This window comes from Scylla paramamosain, chromosome 41 (genome assembly GCF_035594125.1).
Source record: "Scylla paramamosain isolate STU-SP2022 chromosome 41, ASM3559412v1, whole genome shotgun sequence".
Lineage (NCBI taxonomy): Eukaryota > Metazoa > Arthropoda > Malacostraca > Decapoda > Portunidae > Scylla > Scylla paramamosain.
Window position 1 is genome coordinate 7,704,467 of NC_087191.1, and position 17,834 is coordinate 7,722,300.

The 17,834-nt window shown below is 40.5% G+C and overlaps 2 protein-coding genes across 5 annotated transcripts in view; one reads left to right on the top strand and one right to left on the bottom strand.

The window, feature by feature from the left end:
• The window catches only part of LOC135092899 (uncharacterized), a 15,985-nt gene extending 1,598 nt beyond the window's left edge, over positions 1-14,387 (top strand). For 3 of the 4 annotated variants that reach the window (XM_063991670.1, XM_063991667.1, XM_063991669.1), the window contains exons 2-14: positions 2,165-2,244; positions 3,078-3,254; positions 4,177-4,384; positions 5,099-5,270; positions 6,093-6,256; positions 7,006-7,169; positions 7,825-7,958; positions 8,467-8,579; positions 9,645-9,799; positions 10,727-10,922; positions 11,585-11,707; positions 12,126-12,269; positions 13,065-14,387. In XM_063991670.1, coding sequence (XP_063847740.1) covers positions 2,171-2,244; positions 3,078-3,254; positions 4,177-4,384; positions 5,099-5,270; positions 6,093-6,256; positions 7,006-7,169; positions 7,825-7,958; positions 8,467-8,579; positions 9,645-9,799; positions 10,727-10,922; positions 11,585-11,707; positions 12,126-12,269; positions 13,065-13,217 — 1,977 coding nt within the window. In that variant the 5' untranslated portion in view covers positions 2,165-2,170 and the 3' untranslated portion in view covers positions 13,218-14,387. Of the gene's footprint in view, positions 1-1,134; positions 1,432-2,164; positions 2,245-3,077; positions 3,255-4,176; positions 4,385-5,098; positions 5,271-6,092; positions 6,257-7,005; positions 7,170-7,824; positions 7,959-8,466; positions 8,580-9,644; positions 9,800-10,726; positions 10,923-11,584; positions 11,708-12,125; positions 12,270-13,064 lie in introns of those variants that run through there. The other variant, XM_063991668.1, reaches the window with a different exon arrangement.
• Positions 14,388-14,529: 142 nt separating this feature from the next.
• On the bottom strand, positions 14,530-17,475 carry LOC135092901 (PAXIP1-associated glutamate-rich protein 1-like). The gene is made up of 3 exons (XM_063991672.1): positions 17,296-17,475; positions 16,029-16,185; positions 14,530-15,147 (listed from the first exon to the last, which is right to left on the bottom strand). Exons 1-3 carry the CDS (start codon positions 17,366-17,368, stop codon positions 14,946-14,948), a joined length of 432 nt encoding a protein of 143 aa, XP_063847742.1. The 5' UTR covers positions 17,369-17,475; the 3' UTR covers positions 14,530-14,945.
• Positions 17,476-17,834: the final 359 nt, after the last annotated feature.

Here is a 17,834-nt window from a genome sequence, read left to right on the forward strand (position 1 = left end):
TGGTGGTGGTGGTGGTGACTTGTGACATTGTTAAGGTTTATCAGTAGTGTCAGGCAGTGTCAGTAATGCTAATTTGTTGTAAGTGAGGGAGTGAGGGTTGGTGTTGCTTTATTCATCTCACAGCACCATCAGTCCATCAGTATTAGCAATTCATGTGTGTATGTGTGTGTGTGTGTGATGGCACTTTTATTGTTTTCTCAAAGACACCACAGTCATCCTTCTTTCAGTCTCCATGGCTTCACTTTTGCTTCTGCTACCAGCCACAAATTCAAATAACAGCAATGAGAGGCATCCTACCACTGTCATTACTTTTCACATTATTTTTTTTATTAATTGATGAATAAAACATTTGTAACCATGTACATGCAGTTTTCCTTTACTTAAACAAGATTTTGTGGCCCCAGGGGTGTTTTTAAGAGGAGCACTGATGGTACACAGGTTTTCCTTATCCATGGGTGTGTCTGTTGCCAGAGCCCTGTGGATAATGACTGAGGAATTACTATTTATGAGCATTACTGAATCACCTTGGAAGTGTGTGGTGCTCTCTGAGGCAGCGCTACAGGCACTGTATGCGCATATGCTGTGTTTTCCTTTATTTGGCAAGAAATTAACAGGTAAGTCGTGTGTTGCAGGAGCCGCTTGCCTGGACGGGCTTCTACCTCTTTTCTTCCCTCCTCGGCTCGCTGCATACTTGAGAGGCGCCGTGAGACATTAAGTGATCATTTTTTGTGTAGGATCTATGCAGTCAAAACCTTACAGGAGACAGCACATGACAGATTAAATTTTTGTTTGTGTCAGTGAAGAAAATGTACAGGTAACACACCAGTACAGTAGTTGTTAAGTGATATTTTTTTAAACATACATGGCAACTCACTGCAACTGTCACCCCTTCAACTCTCAACACAACAGTTGACATCTTGATACCTAAAGTGACAGGCTTTGTCAATCAGCTGACTGCCAAAGTGCATCTTTTTGCTGGGGTGAAGGTGTCTTTCACATTCAGCACCACTTGATTGTTTGGACATGATATCCATGTGGTGATATTCATGACATGATATTCATTCTGTTATGGGAATGCCTGGGGTGCAACAGCAGAATACAGATGCAGGTACACAGACAGAAGACACCTAGACAGCAGAGTATTCTTCAGAGTGGATCAGCATCCTTGTGAGAGAGGCTGTAGCCTTTCCCCAGTACTTGTGCAGCAGCTGAACGTATTGAACGGCTCAAGACGGTATTGTCCAGGTGACAGTACAAAGCCCCACCATCAGTGCAAGGATACAAACACAAGTTCACAAATACGTAAACGGGCAGAATTCATGAAACAGCACAATTTGTCATCATTTAGAAAGAATATCATATAATCAAAAGGGACATTTACAGGAGTGGCGGGAACACTCGGCAGTCGTCATGAAGCTGATGAGTTGCCACGTATGTTTAAAAAGTATCACTTAACAACCACTGTACTGGTGTGTTACCTGTACATTTTCTTCACTGATACATACAAAAATTTAATCTGTCATGTGCTAACTGTCTCCTGTAAGGCTTTGACTGCATAGATCCTACACAAAAAATGATCACTTAATGTCTCACAGTGCCTCTCAAGTACATAGTGAGCTGAGGAGGGGAGGAAGGAGGCAGAGGCCCACCCAGGCAAGCGGCTTCTGCAACACACAACTCGTACATTAATTTCTCGCCAAGTAAAGCAAAACACAAGAGACGTGTACAGAGCATTTTCAACTCAGAATTACCTGAACTATCAAATCCCAAAATATGTACCTTAACTCACAGGACACCTTGTATAACTGTAGTGCCACAATGTTTTGTCTTCTTGTCTTCCTCACAGGCCTTGTTTTGCCTTTTTGTCTTCCTCACAGGCTAGTCTTTGTCTTCCTTACAAGTCAGTCTTCTTGTTTTCCTTATGGGTTTTGTCTTGTGTTCCTCAGGCCTCGTCTTCTTGTCCTCCCTCAGGGCTTATCCCATCTTCTTGCCCTCCCCCAGGCCTCATTTTGTCTTCCTGTCCTCCCCCAGGTCTTATCTTGTCTTCTTGCCTTCCTTTTGTGCCTTATTTCTTTCCTTATGGGCCATCCTTTCATTCACAGCCATAATCTTGTCTTCTTTTCCGCCCTATAGTTCTTTACCTTGTCTTTTTGTTCTCCCCCAGGCCAGAATGATCCGCACCACGGTGTCACAGCTCCAGCGTATGGGCCGCCTCCCCCTCCTCCGGTGTTCTCCTGCAGGGGGGTGAGAACCTGAAGGAAAAAGAGTTAAATAGGGAAACAAGAAGTGAAGGAAAGAAGGAAGGGAATATGGGATATGATGAGGATGAAGGGATAGAGGAAGGAAACTGAAGGGAAAGGGAGGAACAGAATAGGAGAGACAAGGAAAGGAAAAGATGTGTATAGGAGAGAAGGAAAGAAAGAGAAAGGAGGGATGGAAAAGTAGGAATAGGAGAAAATGAAGAAAAGTGCAAGAATGAAGGGAGAGAATAAAGGAAAGTGGGAAAAAAATGCATATAGGGATGTAAAAGAAGGAAAAGGAAAAAATGGAGAAGGATAAGAATGAAAGGAGAAAATGAAAGAAAGGAATAAAGTATAGTAATAAGATAGACAAGACTGATTGCACTGGTGATTATCCAACTTTTTTTTTTATACATAAGAGGGGCACTGGCCGAGGGTGACAAAAAAATGGAAAAAAGGGCCCACTAAGTCTCCAGTCCCTAAGGAGATGTCAGAAAACAAGATAATTCATGTTAGTAATCAGGATAGGATGAGAAGTAGTCATGAGTTAATGTTGTGTTAAGAAAAGAGATTAATTGGTGGTGTTATTAATAGTTTAAGTTTGATAGACATTCAAACAAAGAGGAAAATTTGTAATAGAGTGATCAAGAAGTAATGAGGTCAGATATGGTATAGATAACTAATCTTATCCTTGCTTATACAATTATAACTTTAACTTTGCCTTACTAGACATTCATACAACCAATAAAAGAAAGTGATTAGATTGCAAATGAAGATAATTACACACACACACACACACACACACACACACACACTCTCTTTCCTCTCCTCCCTCAGACATGTACTAGGAGTGAGGGGACAGACCACAGCCCAGAAGGAGGCCATCACGGAGAGCCTGAGTAATCGCCTGTCTCCCATTGAGCTGCGGGCGGCCCAGAGTCGCATGACCTTTGACCTGCCCGCAATGACAGCCCTGCTCGACCATGACAATCATGACATGCGCAAAAAATTCAGGTGAGTGAGGAAGTGGAAGGAAATTTATTAGTGGAAGTAGATAATTAGGCTGAGAGAAGATATTGTAAAAAAGAAGGAATTGTTAGACAGTTTAAGAATCTAAACTTGTGAAGAACTTAATTACACTGCAAAAGAAAGCAAACTGTTAAAGGAAAGAAAATAATAATAAGACTTGAAAAAAGTAGATTAGCTGTAGAGGAAAACAAGGTAATTAGAGAAGATTAATTAAACTTGCAAAACAAGACAACTAGACTGCAAAACAACACAACTAGACTGCAAAACAACACAACTAGACTGCAAAACAACACAACTACAAAACAACACAACTAGACTGCAAAACAGCACAACTAGACTACAAAACAACACAACTAGACTGCAAAACAACACAACTAGACTACAAAACAACACAACTAGACTGCAAAACAACACAACTAGACTACAAAACAACACAACTAGACTACAAAACAACACAACTAGACTACAAAACAACACAACTAGACTACAAAACAACACAACTAGACTACAAAACAACACAACTAGACTACAAAACAACACAATTGTATAGACTGCAAAACAACACAACTAAACTACAAAACAACACAACTAGACTACAAAACAACACAACTAGACTACAAAACAACACAACTAGACTACAAAACAACACAACTAGACTACAAAACAACACAATTGTATAGACTGCAAAACAACACAACTAAACTACAAAACAACACAACTAGACTACAAAACAACACAATTGTATAGACTGCAAAACAAGACAATTATATAAGCTACAAAACAACACAACTACACTGTAAAACAACACAACTAGACTACAAAACAAAACAAGAAGATAGATAAGTTTTAACCTTTCTTCCTTATTTACACCCATCCTTTCCCACCCCCACCCCCCTTAATGCTCCAGGGAGTTCCTGAGTGACCCTATAATGCGGCCACGGTACAACATTTCCCTGGAGGAGGAGAGGGAAGTGGCCCTGGAGAGACTGAAGAGGATATGTGATGCTGGCTTCATTTCTGTCATGGACTTCATACACAACCCATTGAGGGTATTCGCTTCACATGAGTTGGCATCCATTATTGACCCAGCTATGGCCACTAAGATGACTGTACAGGTGTGTGGTGGGTGTGTAGGGGAAGGGGGGACAGGTGTGTAGAGAATATATTGCTAAGTTTAGGTAAGGATGTTATTTACCTTGCTGTGACCATCTTCTCGGCTGCACAGGTGTGTGGCAGGTGTGGGTGTTGGGGGAAGGGTGGGTTTGTAGTTGTGTGTAGGTGTGTAGGAAAAAAGCATTGTAGATATAATATTCCTTCTCTCTCTCTTTTTTTTTTTTTTCCAGATATGTTTTTCCTTTGTATTCCCTTCCTCTGATCCACTTTCTCTTCCTCATTCCTTCCTACTTTTCCTCCTTCCTCTGTTTCCTTTCCTCCTTCATCTCCTCCAGTTTTGTTTTTCTTTCATATTCCTTTTCACTCTCTCTCCCTCCTCCTCCTCCTCCTCCTTCCAATTTTTCCTCCATCTCCTCTAGTTTTGTTTTTCCTCCCTATTCCCTCCTCCTCTCCCTCTCTCTTCTTCCTTCCTACTTTTCCTCCTCTATCTCCTCCAGTTTTGCTTTTCCTTCATGTTCTCTCCCTCTCATCTTGCCTCCCTCCTCTCTCCCATCCAGATTTATTTTTCCTTCATATTCCCTCCCTCTCATCTTTCCTCCTTCCCTCTCTCTCCCCCCAGTTTGTATTTCCTTATTTCCTCCCTCTCACCTTCTCTCTCTCTGCCAATTTGTATTCCTTTATTCTCTCACTCACACTCTCTCTCTCTTTCTCCCCAGTTCAATCTCTTTGGTGGCACTGTTCTCAAGCTTGGCACTGAGCAGCACCACTCCAAGCTGCTGGCCGGCATTGACACCCTTGATGATGTGGGCTGCTTTGGCCTCACAGAGCTTGGATATGGTAACAATGCAGTGGAAATGGAGACTACAGCTGAATATGACAAGGAGACAGGTATGGGGTGGTTGAGTTAGGTTAGGTTTGTGTTCTGTAGTGTTTTTTTTTTCATTATTTATTTATTTATTTATTTATTTATTTATTTATTTATTTATTTATTTATTTTCTGACATGGTGATGATATTGGTTGTGTTTAGGTTAGGTTAAGTTAGTGTTGTGTATTTTTTATCTATTTATTTTTGACAAGGGAATGGTTAAAAGCTAAGAATGGGTAGGCTTAGTTCTGTCCAGTGTAGTGTGTGACAAGGAGATAGGTATGGGGTTTGGTGTGGTTAGGTTAGGTAGTTAGGTTTGGGTCGGGTTAGATTAAAATTGGTTCAGTTTGGTTGGGTTAGGTTGTATGATGTTTTGACATGTGAATGGGTGTGAGGCAGGAATGGTTGTGTTTGTGTTGTATGTGTGTTCTGTGTGTTCTTACCTAATTGTATTTTTACAGCATTGAGTCAGGCTTGTAATGTTGCGTGTTTTAAATTTAATTCATCATATTCATTTTTAAAGCTGTGAATCTTCCTTACACACACACACACACACACACACACACATCAGCAGTGAACTGGTGTTCCTTTGTTTGATTCACTTATTTCTGTACTTCACTCACACACTCACTGAATAGAACTCTTCATTTTTACTCACTCACTCAGATAAGGTAAGAGTTAGTAGTGATATAATGGTATATACACACACAAACACACACACACACACTAACCTGACCTAACCAGACCACAAAATCTCTCCCATTCACCACATTATTTGCAAACCAACTTGATTAACACTGCCCCCTAACCTAACCATAACCTAACCTAGCCTACCACCCCACAGATGAGTTTATCGTCAACACGCCTCACCCACTGGCACAGAAGTACTGGATTACCAATGGGGCGTTGCATGCTCGCCATGTGATTGTGTTTGCCCAGCTGATCGTTGGAGGCACTAACCACGGCGTTCATGGAGTCTTGGTGCCAATCAGAGACGAGAAGCTACAGGTGAGGGGGTGGGAAGGGGTGGTGGTGATGGGTGAGGAGATGTGGAGGGAGGGGTGATGGGTAAGAGGGAGATATGACAGATTGGGGCAGAATGATGAAGGTTTGTTTGTTTGTTTGTTTGTTTTGGGGAAGAATGAGAAAGGTTTATTGTTGTTTTTTTATTTCCTTATTCTCTCTCTCCTTTCAGTTTTGTTTTTCCTCCCACATTTGTTTTTTTTTCATTTGTATTCCTTTATATTCTCATCCTCTCACCCTCCTTCTCTTCTTCCTGCTCTTCCTCCTTACTTCTCCTCCTCCAGTTTTGTTTTTCCTTTGAGTGTGTAGGGTAAGGAACAGAGGTGGGATAGGGGGTAAGGAGTGATAGAGGGAGGGAATAGGAGGAATGGGTAAGAGAGAGAGGAGGACTGGGAGACAGGATAATGGATGAGAGCTGGGAAGGTGGGAGGACAGGTATTTTCTTTAATTTAATCTCTATATTGTTTTCTAAAGTCACTATATACCCACAGCCTTTCATTCTCTCCCCTCCACACACCTTACACCCTCCCCACACACACACCCACACCTTACACCCTCCCCACACACACCCACACCCTTCACCCTCCCCACACACACCCACACCACCTACAAGCTCTCCTCCACATGCCCACATCTCCCTATCCTCTTCATCCTCATCATTTTCTCACATCACCACATACCTGCAGTCACATCTCTCTCTCTGACTGCCTCACCCACTCCTCTCTCTCCCCCAGATCCTCCCCAATGTTCGAGTGGAGGACATGGGGCACAAGCTGGGGCTGAATGGGGTGGACAACGCCAAGCTCTCTTTTAACAACGTGAGAGTGCCCAGAGAGAACTTGTTGAACAGATACAGTGATGTGACAGCTGATGGGGAATTCTCCTCGAAGATTAAGAGGTCTGTGTGTGTGTATGTGTGTGTGTATGTGTGTGTATGTCTTTTGTGTGAGGGTGAGAAGTGGTGGGGAGTTTGTTGTGAGGAGAGAGTGAAGGGAAGGTGTGAGTGTGATGTGTGTGTGTGTCATGAAGGGAGTGGAAGTGTCTTTGAAGTGAAGCTTTGTTATTGTGTCAAGAGGATTGGAAAGCATGAAAAAAGTAGAAGTAGGAAAGTAGAAAGTAGAGACATTTTACAGACGCACCATTCTAATATTCCCTCTCTTTTCTCTATAATATTGTTCCCCTTTCTATCTCATATCCCTTCCCCCTTTCTCTCTTTCTAATATTCCCTATTTCTCCCTTAACATTTCCCCACTTCTCCCTCTTAATATTTCTCTGTCCTTCCTCTAATATCCCCATTTCTCCCTCAAAGATTCTACATTTCTCCTTTTAATATTTCCCCATGTCTCCCTCTAATAATTCCCCCTCCACCCTCAGATATCCACCATTTCTTCCTCTAATATTTCCACCTTTCTCTCTTTAATATTCCCCACCTTCATCCTCAAATATCCACCCCCATTCCTCCCTTTAACATTCCCCATTCCCCCCTCAACATATCACACACACACACACACACACACACACACACCTCTAATGTCTTTTCTTTTTCCCTGCAGTATTCGGAATCGCTTCCTGACTGTGGCCGACCAGCTCCTGTCAGGTCGTATCTGCATTGCCAGCATGAGCATGGGCGGCTCCAAGGCTTCCCTCACCATTGCCCTGCGCTACGCTGCCTCCCGCCTCACTGTGGGTAAGTCCGGCTGGCTTCTGTTCTGATAATGGCCAGTGTTTTGGTTTGATTCACTTTTAATCTTGGTTTTTTTCTGTTGTCTCATGTTTCTTTTTCTCATTGCTTTGTTTCCTCTCCCTCACATGGTAATCTGTTCTCTTTAATCCCTTTCTTTCTTGTAGGTGCTTATAAAAAATTCACACATTGCTTCTGGTGGTGTTAATTGCTTGGTATTGCAGTGAAAAGGTTAATGATAATGTTGTGTGGCTTGAATTGCACCCACTTTGCCTCCTTTCCCTCACACGGTCATCTATTCTTGTTAATCCCCTTCTTTCTTGTAAATACTTATAAAGATTTCACACAATACTTCTGGTGCTATTAATTGTCTCATACCACAGCAAAAAAGGTTAATAACAGTCTTCTGAAATTATCTCTTTTTAGTTCATTTTGGTTAAGGGATAGTAAAATAATTCAAATATTTTCCTTCCCTCAGTCCTGTGTGTCCTATTCACTCCCTCCCTCCCCACAGGTCCTACAGGGAAGTCCAACACATCCATCCTGCAGTACCAGCTCCAGCAGCGTGCCCTCCTGCCCCTCCTTGCCCGCACCTACGCCATCAACTTTGGTCTTGACTATGTAAAGGTTTGTGTCATCTATTGGTCGTGTTCTTTCTTCCTAACATTTCTCTCTCTCTCTCTCTCTCTCTCTCTCTCTCTCTCTCTCTCTCTCTCTCTCTCTCTCTCTCTCTCTCTCTCTCTCTCTCTCTCTCTCTCTCTCTCTCTCTCTCTCTCTCTCTCTCTCTCTCTCTCTCTTGCCACTACTAAATTTATACCTATTCTTTTCTCATTTTAGTTTTTTCTCTCTTCTTCCCTTTTGTCATTCTTTCTATTTCTATTTCATGTTTTTTTTTCCTTATATATATTTTTTTTTCTTTTTCCCTGCCTCTACCAGTTTATTCTTTTCCCATTTTTGTTTCCTTCCTCTTCTCCCTTTCCTCATCCTTTCTTTTTTATTTCTTTTGCATTTTTTTTTGTCTTTTCTGTTGTGTTGTTCCCTGTTGTAAGTTGCATGGTGATGTGTGGTTATAAGTTGTGTCTGCATCTATATAGTTTTTGTATTTGTTCTGTTTTTCCGTTGAATGTATGTTTTTCTCCCTTTTTTTCTCTCTCCATCTACATTTTTGTGTGCTTATTCTTTTCTGTCAGTTTCTCATTCATTTCTCCTATCTTTTGCTCCTTTTCCATCTAGTATTTCATATTCTCTCCCCTTTCCTTCATTTTTCCCATTTCATTCTTCTTATCTTCTCTCCTTTCTATTAGTATCCCATCTAATTTCTCTTGTCTTTTCCTTTCCATAATTTTCCCATCACATGTACAGTCTTATCTCTTTCCCATGAATTTCCCATCACCCCTCCCATCATTTTCCCATCTCATTTCATCTACCTCTTTCTCTTCTCCATCAATTTCCTATCACATTTTTATCCTTTTTCATTAGTTTCCCAACCCCTTCTTTCCATCAGCATCCCTGCCCTTTATCTAACACACACACACACACACACACACACACACACACACACACACACACACACACACACACACACACACACACACACACACACACACACACACACACACACACACACACACACACACACACACACACACACACACACACACCTCTCATCCCTCTCTCTCTCTCACCCCACAGAAGCGTTGGGCATTCCAGGCACCAGATGGCTCAGAACACCCAGAGGTGGTGACCATGTGCTGTGTTATAAAGCCCCTCGCCGGCTGGAACATGGAAAATGTGGTGTCTGTGTGCAGGGAGAGGTGTGGCGGGCAGGGCTACCTCTCTTGTAATAGGTAAGGGGGCCAGGTGAGGAATGAAGGGGGAGGTAAAGAGGTGAGTGATTAGGGGATTGGTGTGTTGTGGGGTTGGTAAAACCTCTCTCGTGTTTTTTTTTTTTTTTTTTTTCTTTTTTTTTTTTTGTGTGTATTTTTTTCTCGAGTTTTTCTTTTTTGTTCTATTTTTATGCATTGCTGCTTTTTCAGATTTATTTATTTTTTTTTCTTCATGTGTTTTATGATCTTAGTCCAGTTGTTTTTTTTTTTTTCACCTTTTTTGTCTGTTGTTTCATGTCCAAATTTTTGTTGTTTTAAATTTTCTGTCACTTTTTTTTTTTATCTCATGTTTTGTTTCTTCTTGTCCAGATTTTTTGTCACTTTCTCTTTTGTGTATTTTTTTCTTCTTGTCCAGATTTTTGTGTTTTTTTTTTTGTCTTATTAGTTTTTGTTGTTTTCCATCAGTTTTTGTCTTCTTTTTATATATATTTTTTTATAAATATTTTCAAGAACAATGAAAAAAATTGTTGGATGGAAAAAAACAAGAAATAAGAAAATAAGGAAATATTAGAGAAAGAAAAAGAATAAAAGGAAAGAACAAAAGGAAGCCAATGTAGACAAAAAATAAACAATAAATAAAAGAGAGAGAGAGAGAGAGAGAGAGAGAGAGAGAGAGAGAGAGAATTTTATTTGATTGAATCCTGAATAAAAATAAAATAAGTAAAAAAATGAAAATATGGTAGAATAATCAGTAAAAAACAGGAAATAAAGAAGAAAATAGAAATATTTCAGAGGAAAAGAGAGAATAAAGAGAACAAAAACAAAATAAACCAAAGACAAAGAAGAGAGGGAGAGAGAGAAAAAATTTTACCTGACAGCATCCTAAACCTAAGAGAGAGAGAAAGAGAGATTACTACCTAACACAATCTTGCATATCTCTCTCCCCAGGTTTGGCAGTTTCATCGCCCTGGCCCACGCAGCGTTGACAGCTGAGGGGGACAACACTGTGCTCATGCAGAAGGTGACCAAGGAGAGGCTGGCAGTATTTAAGCCCCTGCCTGTGGACCCCAGCCTGCCAGCCGACGCGGGGAGCAGAGCCTTCCTTCACGACCTGCTCAAGAGAAGGGAAAACGCTCTCTTCATGGTATTGTTTAGTTGTTTTATTTTATTATTATTATTATTTTTTCTTTTCTTTTTATTTATTTATTCTTTTTTTTTTTTATGTGCTTTTTGTCAGTTACTTTTTGGTTGCTGTTCTTGAATACATGTATTTCTTTTATTTGATTGATTTTTTATTTGTATTTGTTTATTTTTTTATTTATTTATTTATTTTTTATTTTTTTGCTTGTTTTTTGTCACTTGTTATTTTTTTGTTGTATATGGTTATATATTTTTTTTTGTTATATATATTTTTTTTTTTGCTCTTTTTTTACTTGTTTCTTGTGATGTTATTTTTTGTTGCTGTTGTATTTTTGTTGTTTTTCTCTCACTTGTTATTTTAAATGTCACTTGTTCATTTTTTAGTTAAGAAAGGAATATTTAGTTGTTCATTTTTTGATGGGTCATTAAATTGTCTTTTGTTTTGTTTCTAAGGAATAAAAATCTGAGCTTTGATAGTAACTGAGTCTATATTTATACAATATACTTAGGCAAACACACACACACACACACACACACACACACACACACACACACACACACACACACACACACACACACACACACACACACACACACACACACACACACACACACACACACACACACACACACTACTCACCCTGCCTCTCTGTGTCCCTCTGTCAGACGCTGGGCAAGAAACTGCAGGCGAGCGGCAAGGAGAAGCTGTTTGACACCTGGATGCTGAAGGAGTCTGGCCTTGTGCAGGACTCGGCATGGGCGTATGGGGAGCGCCTGGTGTCTGAGCAGGTGGGTAGAGGGGAGGCCTGCCCTTTGACACCTGTACCTGCCTCATTACCTGCCTGCTGGAGTGAGGAGGCTTAGGAAATACTTTTTTTTTTTTTTTTTTTTTTTTTTTTTTTTTTTTTTAAGATTTTTTTATTATTTATTTTTTTGAAGTGTACTATGTTCTTTCTCTGTTGACTTTTTTTTTTAGGGTATCTGTTTTTCTGAGGGCATCTTTTGCGGTTGGTGTTTGCCACAGTTTGAGTCAAGGAGAAGCAAGTATTACAACCACATAATCTTTAACTCAACACTGTACACACACATTCCCACCTCTTCACCCTGCCACCATTTAAGTCAAGGAAAAGCAAATATTACCACCTTTTCTAACATTTAATTGAAGACTGTAAACACAACACATGCCCACCTCTTCTCCCTGGCACAGTTTGAGGCAGTGCTGGAGCAGTGTGAGGCCAGCCTGAAGCCAATACTCACCAAGCTGCACCACCTCTACCTGCTGGACGTGGTGGAGAAGAACCCAACTGTGTTCATCACCAACCAACTCCTGCAGCCCGACACTCTGGCCAAGGTGAGAGAGAGAGAGAGAGAGAATGTTTTTGTTTAGTTTCTTAGGAGTGATGCTTCTGTTGTCTTACCTTGAGAGAGAGAAAGAGAGAGATGCTTTCATTGTCTTGTTTTTCCTTGTGTCTGTTTGTTTTTTGTCTTTCACTCTCTTATCCATGTCTTTTGTCTTCATTTTTTTCAATTTTCTTAATTTCTTGTATTTTATTTTTCTTGCTTTGTCATGTAGTTTCTTCTCTTTTTTCATATCTTATGTCATTTTTCATTTTAATTTTTGTTTTTGTTTTTCCTTCTTATGTCTTTCACCATTTTTGTTTCTTTTATCTTCTTTTTTTATATTTTTTCTTGTTTTCTCTTCTCCATATCTTTCATAACTTTATTTTACTTGTTTTCATGTTTTTTTTTTTTTTTTTTTTTTTTTTTTCACATCTTTCATTCTCCTTTCCACACCCCATTACATTCCTTGCTCCCTTACACTCACCTTCACATTTACCCCACTACCAACCCTTCACTCTCTTTCACTCTTTCTCCAGTTATATATTTTTTTTTATGTTTTTCCCTCACTAATCCAAGTCTTTCCTTATTATTCCACCTTTTTATGACATCTTTCATTCTTCTTTCATCACATCCCTTCATTCCCTGCTTATTTACACCCAGTCACCTTCCCCACTTTTATTTACACTCCCCCTCATATCTACCCTAATGATAAAACCTCCCTCATTCTTAGCACTGTCCCTGATACACCTCATTCACTTATACCTATGCCAAATACCCCAGTAACACATCCCATCTCCTTTTCCAGGTGGTGGAGGCATCAAAGGAGCTGTGCAGGGAAGTGGGTCCTGATGCACTGGCTCTGAGTGATGCCTTTGACATCAGCGACTCCATGCTCTCCGCCCCCATCGCCCAAGACTGGGTCTCCTACAATGAGAGGGACAACCAGGGGGAGGTGTAGAGGCCAGCACTTAATTGTTCACCCTTGTTCTCTGGTTTGTCAATAGTAAAGTGGTAAAGTTGTGAGGGTCTGATAGATGGTTTTTCAGATGGATTCGTTAGCGAGATGGTTTGATCCGAGGTTTTGTATGGTAGATATGGATTACTTTATGAGGTCTTATGGATTAATTTGTGAGGTGGATGCATTTGTCAGGCCATGCAGTATTCTATATAGTGTGTATCTGGTTTGTCAGTAGCAGGTGAGAAGTTAGTCTCTGAGGTTTGTATGTGGCAAAGATGGTTCACTCTTACTAAGCTGCACTACATTCTCTCTGGTTTGTATCTAGTGTTCTGTTGGCAGGTGAGATGAATTCCTTCCGTCATCACTCATAAATTTACCGAACTTTTCTCTCATGTCTGCACTTGCCAAACCAGCAGGCCCTAGTGAGTCTTGGTTAGTGAAGACAGTTTTTGCATCAAGCCAAGAAGAAGTTACAAGTGCACTTTTTTATATACTTTTTACCTGTGGGTTATTCAAGGATATTGCACAACCATTAACCTTCATCTACTTATCTATCCCCATTACTCCTTTATCTTATAGAACTATTTTCAGATATTATATACAGATAATCTTGACTGTTTTCCATCACTCTAGTGGAAGTAGTGAAGGTTTCCAAGGGTATTTTTGTGATTTTGGTGAGTTTAACAATTACTCTGTTTAATTAGTAGGAAAAATACCCTTGAAAACCTGATTAATCTTTGTGGCCTTTCAAAGAGTCCTGATTGGAGAAGAAAGTTTAACAATCATTCTGGATCACTAGGAAGGAAGAAGAAAGTTTAATAATTACTCTGTATCACAAAGGAATAAGTTTAATTACTCTGCATCACTAGGAAGAAAAATCAGCCTTGGGAACCTTAACTAATAATCCCTGTGGCCTTTGAATGAAGTGTTTAAACCTCCCTTCCCAGCCCTGCCAATGCCTCCCATCTCAGTACCTGTCCCTCGGTGCTCAGTTAGTACTTTGTTGGGGAAATATAACTTACTGCTAGAGAACTATTTGAGGTGTTATTTTAGCCATGATGTGTGGTGGCGCATGCATACTGTACAGACATGCCCCAGTTATCAATGCAATTAGACCTAAGTGCTCCTGAAATTTGTGTGGTTTTATCCAAATAGATATTTTTGGAAGAATGTTTGTCATTTTCTATCCAACGTCTTGTCCATCTTATTCGTAACTCCACAGTGTCACTCATGGTAGAGAGGAACAGTGCTGTCACTATATTACCTGCTGGTTAATGAGAAGTGACTGAAAAGGAAGTAAAGAGACCAGGTATTCTTGAATTTCCTTTATTCTAACACCCACATGTCCCACCCTGGTACTCTTAATCAAACATTACCAAAGACACCACCTCATGCCAAATACCCATACAAAAACACCATTTTTCTTTCTACACAACTCATAATCTTACATTCCTCTCTGTCTCAAGTCACACCAATCAGTCATACACACACACACCTTCCATACAATCTCACTGCTTTCTTATAATAATTTGTTAATAATGTTTTCCTTATAATCTTACTGGTGCTTTCCTTCCTATAGTCTTCCTGTTGTTTTTATAATCTTATCTCACACACACACACACACACACACACTTCCTTTCCATATAATCTCCCTCTTGTTTTCCTTATAATCTTGTTACTGTTGTCCTTATAACCTAACACACACACACACACACAAGCACACCCCCTCTACTTCTTGCTCTCCTTCCTGCTTCGACTCTTCTCCCGAAACTCCAACTTCTTGTGTCGCCTCACATTGGCCAGAATGTTCTCGAAGTTTGTGGTCTTCTTCTTGGCGCTGCCCTTGAGACCCGAGCTGCCCGGCGTGCGGCGAGGGGCGGGCCGCATGGAGGGGGTGTCCTCGTCAAAGTCAAACCCTGATGTGTCCACTCTAGAAAGGGAAGATTTTGGGTGTTGTGAGGGAGTATTTCAGGGAAGGTCAGAGATGAGAGTAATCTTGATTTTGTCATGATTTATTGAGAGTTTTAGGAATGAATGGGGGAGTAAAAGGAGTAATATTGATTTTGTTGTTTGATTCTCAAGGGAGTTATTGTGAAATGAATGGAAGAGTCAGAGGAGTAATATTGATTTTGCCTTGATTTCTTGGGAGATTTTAGGAAATGAATGGGAGAGCAAGAGAAAAATTGAGGCATTATTAAAGGGAGAGATGGGAGGAAATGGGAAATAACAGTGATTTTGGCAGTTGTGGGAGTTTTTTTTTTTTTCTTAATGACAAATAAGAAAGTAAGGGAAGAAATGAGTCAAGTAGGATTATTAAAAAGAAGAGTCAGAAAATGAGAAGTGATACTGATTTATTTACTTATTTTTTTATTTAATGTAATTGGAGTTTTGGGGAAATATAGATAGGAGAGTAAGGAAAAAGTAAAGAATTGTGCAGATTATTATAGAAACGAGTCAAAGGAAATGAGAAATTATACTTATTTTGAAAGGGATCAAGAGTTTTGCCTGAGATGGAAAGGAGAGTACGTGGGGATGAGGATAAATACTGGTCTTTATCATTTTATGATAAATAGACTAGAATAGAATAGAATAGAAAGCAGGCTGTGAGGAATCAAACCTTTCACAGAACACTTATTCTACACAATTCATTACTAATTCTTTATTTTTTTAGGAGGGAGATTAATAAAGAATAAAATAAGTCATAATTATTTTCTACAGCTTAAGTAACATTTCCTCAATTTTACCTCAGAAAACCAGTACATTGAAATAAGTCTTTCCTTGATAAACCAAACTGAACAGACTAGCACTCACTTCTCTGACTCCTCCTCCTCCTTCTCACTCTGGGAGTCACTTTGGGAGGGCGTAGGGAGGCGGCGGCCCAACTCCCACCGCCAGGCCAGGCTCAGGGTGCCATCCTGGGCCAGCGCCTCGTACAGCCGCACCACCTCGGCACTGCTCGGCTCGTACCCTGCAGCAAACAGACAGCGTTACAGGGCGGACTCGGTTTGTGGCAGTCAGGACTAACCCTGTGTCATGATACAATGGTGGCAGTGCTTGGCTTGTCCCTGTGTATTCTCCTTACCTGATTTGTTTGTTACTGATTTATTTCAGTTTTTTAATTAATGTATGTCTTTTTTTTTTTTACAGGTACAGTAGTTATACTTTTTTTTATGTCCTATGACTTTACACCAGCAAGGGATATGAATAGGAAATAAAATAAAATGTGATAGTATAGGAGAGACTGTGGTGGAAATGTCTGAGTAAGAATAAAATAAATGAAATAAATGTTAATGAATAGATAAAAAAAAAAAAGAGGGTGCATCGCTGTATTACCTGGCAGGGTGTGCCACCCAGCGTGGCCACATGACCCCAATTCTCCACAAGTGCCAGTAATTTCCTAGAGAACCTAAGAATCATTTAATTAAGATGTGTAAATTGAAAGAGAATGTGAAAACCATTATTTTTACCTGGCAAATTAGTAGTTTCAACCAATACTCTTCCCCTTGACCCCTCTAACCTTCTGGATGTCCCCATAAGGTAAACTAACCTAACATTTTGTAACATCCTGACCAGGGGGCTTTGCTCCCTTCACATAAGTTAAACCGAACATTTTGTAACCTCCTAACCGCTGGGAGCTTCGCCCCCCCCCTTGACCCCCCATAAGGTAAACTAACCTAACATTCGCTTTGCCCCCCTGGATCCTCCCATAAGGTACACTAACCTAACATTTTGTAACCTAACCAAGAGCAGGTGGTCTCGCCCCCTAACCAGGGGTGCTTGGCCCGCCATTGATCCTCCCATCCCATAAGGTAAACTTACTAATTTCCGGCAGGGTAAAATGGGGCTAGAAATGCTCCAGTGAGATGTAGACCCTGTGAAGGGCTACAGTTACGTACGGTGTATTGGTTGGAACATCAATAAAACCTTTTATCACAACTGGTGATTTCTGGGAGAACCTCAGGATCACATGCCAAGAGGATCGGCATTTGAGATACAACCTACAAATAATTTCATTAAGATGGCAATTACTTCTGTCTCAAGTATTAACAATGAGAGAACCCCACGCGTGTATAATCACCATAGGAGGTCTTGGTGAAGCCTTTGTCCACCTCCTCGTCACTGCACTCCACCAGGAAAGCGTCGCCAGCCATCACCACGCAAGGGATCACTAGCAGCCGCTCTTCCCTCCCGCCCACCAGTAATGTTTACACCTCGTCTGGGTCTTGGTCTGGGTCCAGGACGAGATGGTGATAGAAAGGCTGTGGCAGGGGGGAGGGGGTTGTGTTATTACGAGGCGTTTAGTTAAGTAAGAACCAAAACGTTCTGGGAATATGGCAATGAAATACCAGGTCGCTGGTGTTTGTGGCAAGATTGGCGAGTGGCGCCGAAAATTACTAGAGTCAGCCCGCAAGAGAGAGAGAGAGAGAGAGAGAGAGAGAGAGAGAGAGAGAGAGAGAGATTAAAAAATACCAGCTTAAATAAAACAATGAAAAATAAACAGGTGCAAATTTTGAAATACCTCAGTGGCAGGTGTGTTTGCCAAGCACAATAATCTAATTCCTTACCCGTTTTTCATAACTTTCTTTCCACCACTTTATATAAGTAGATATATTTCTA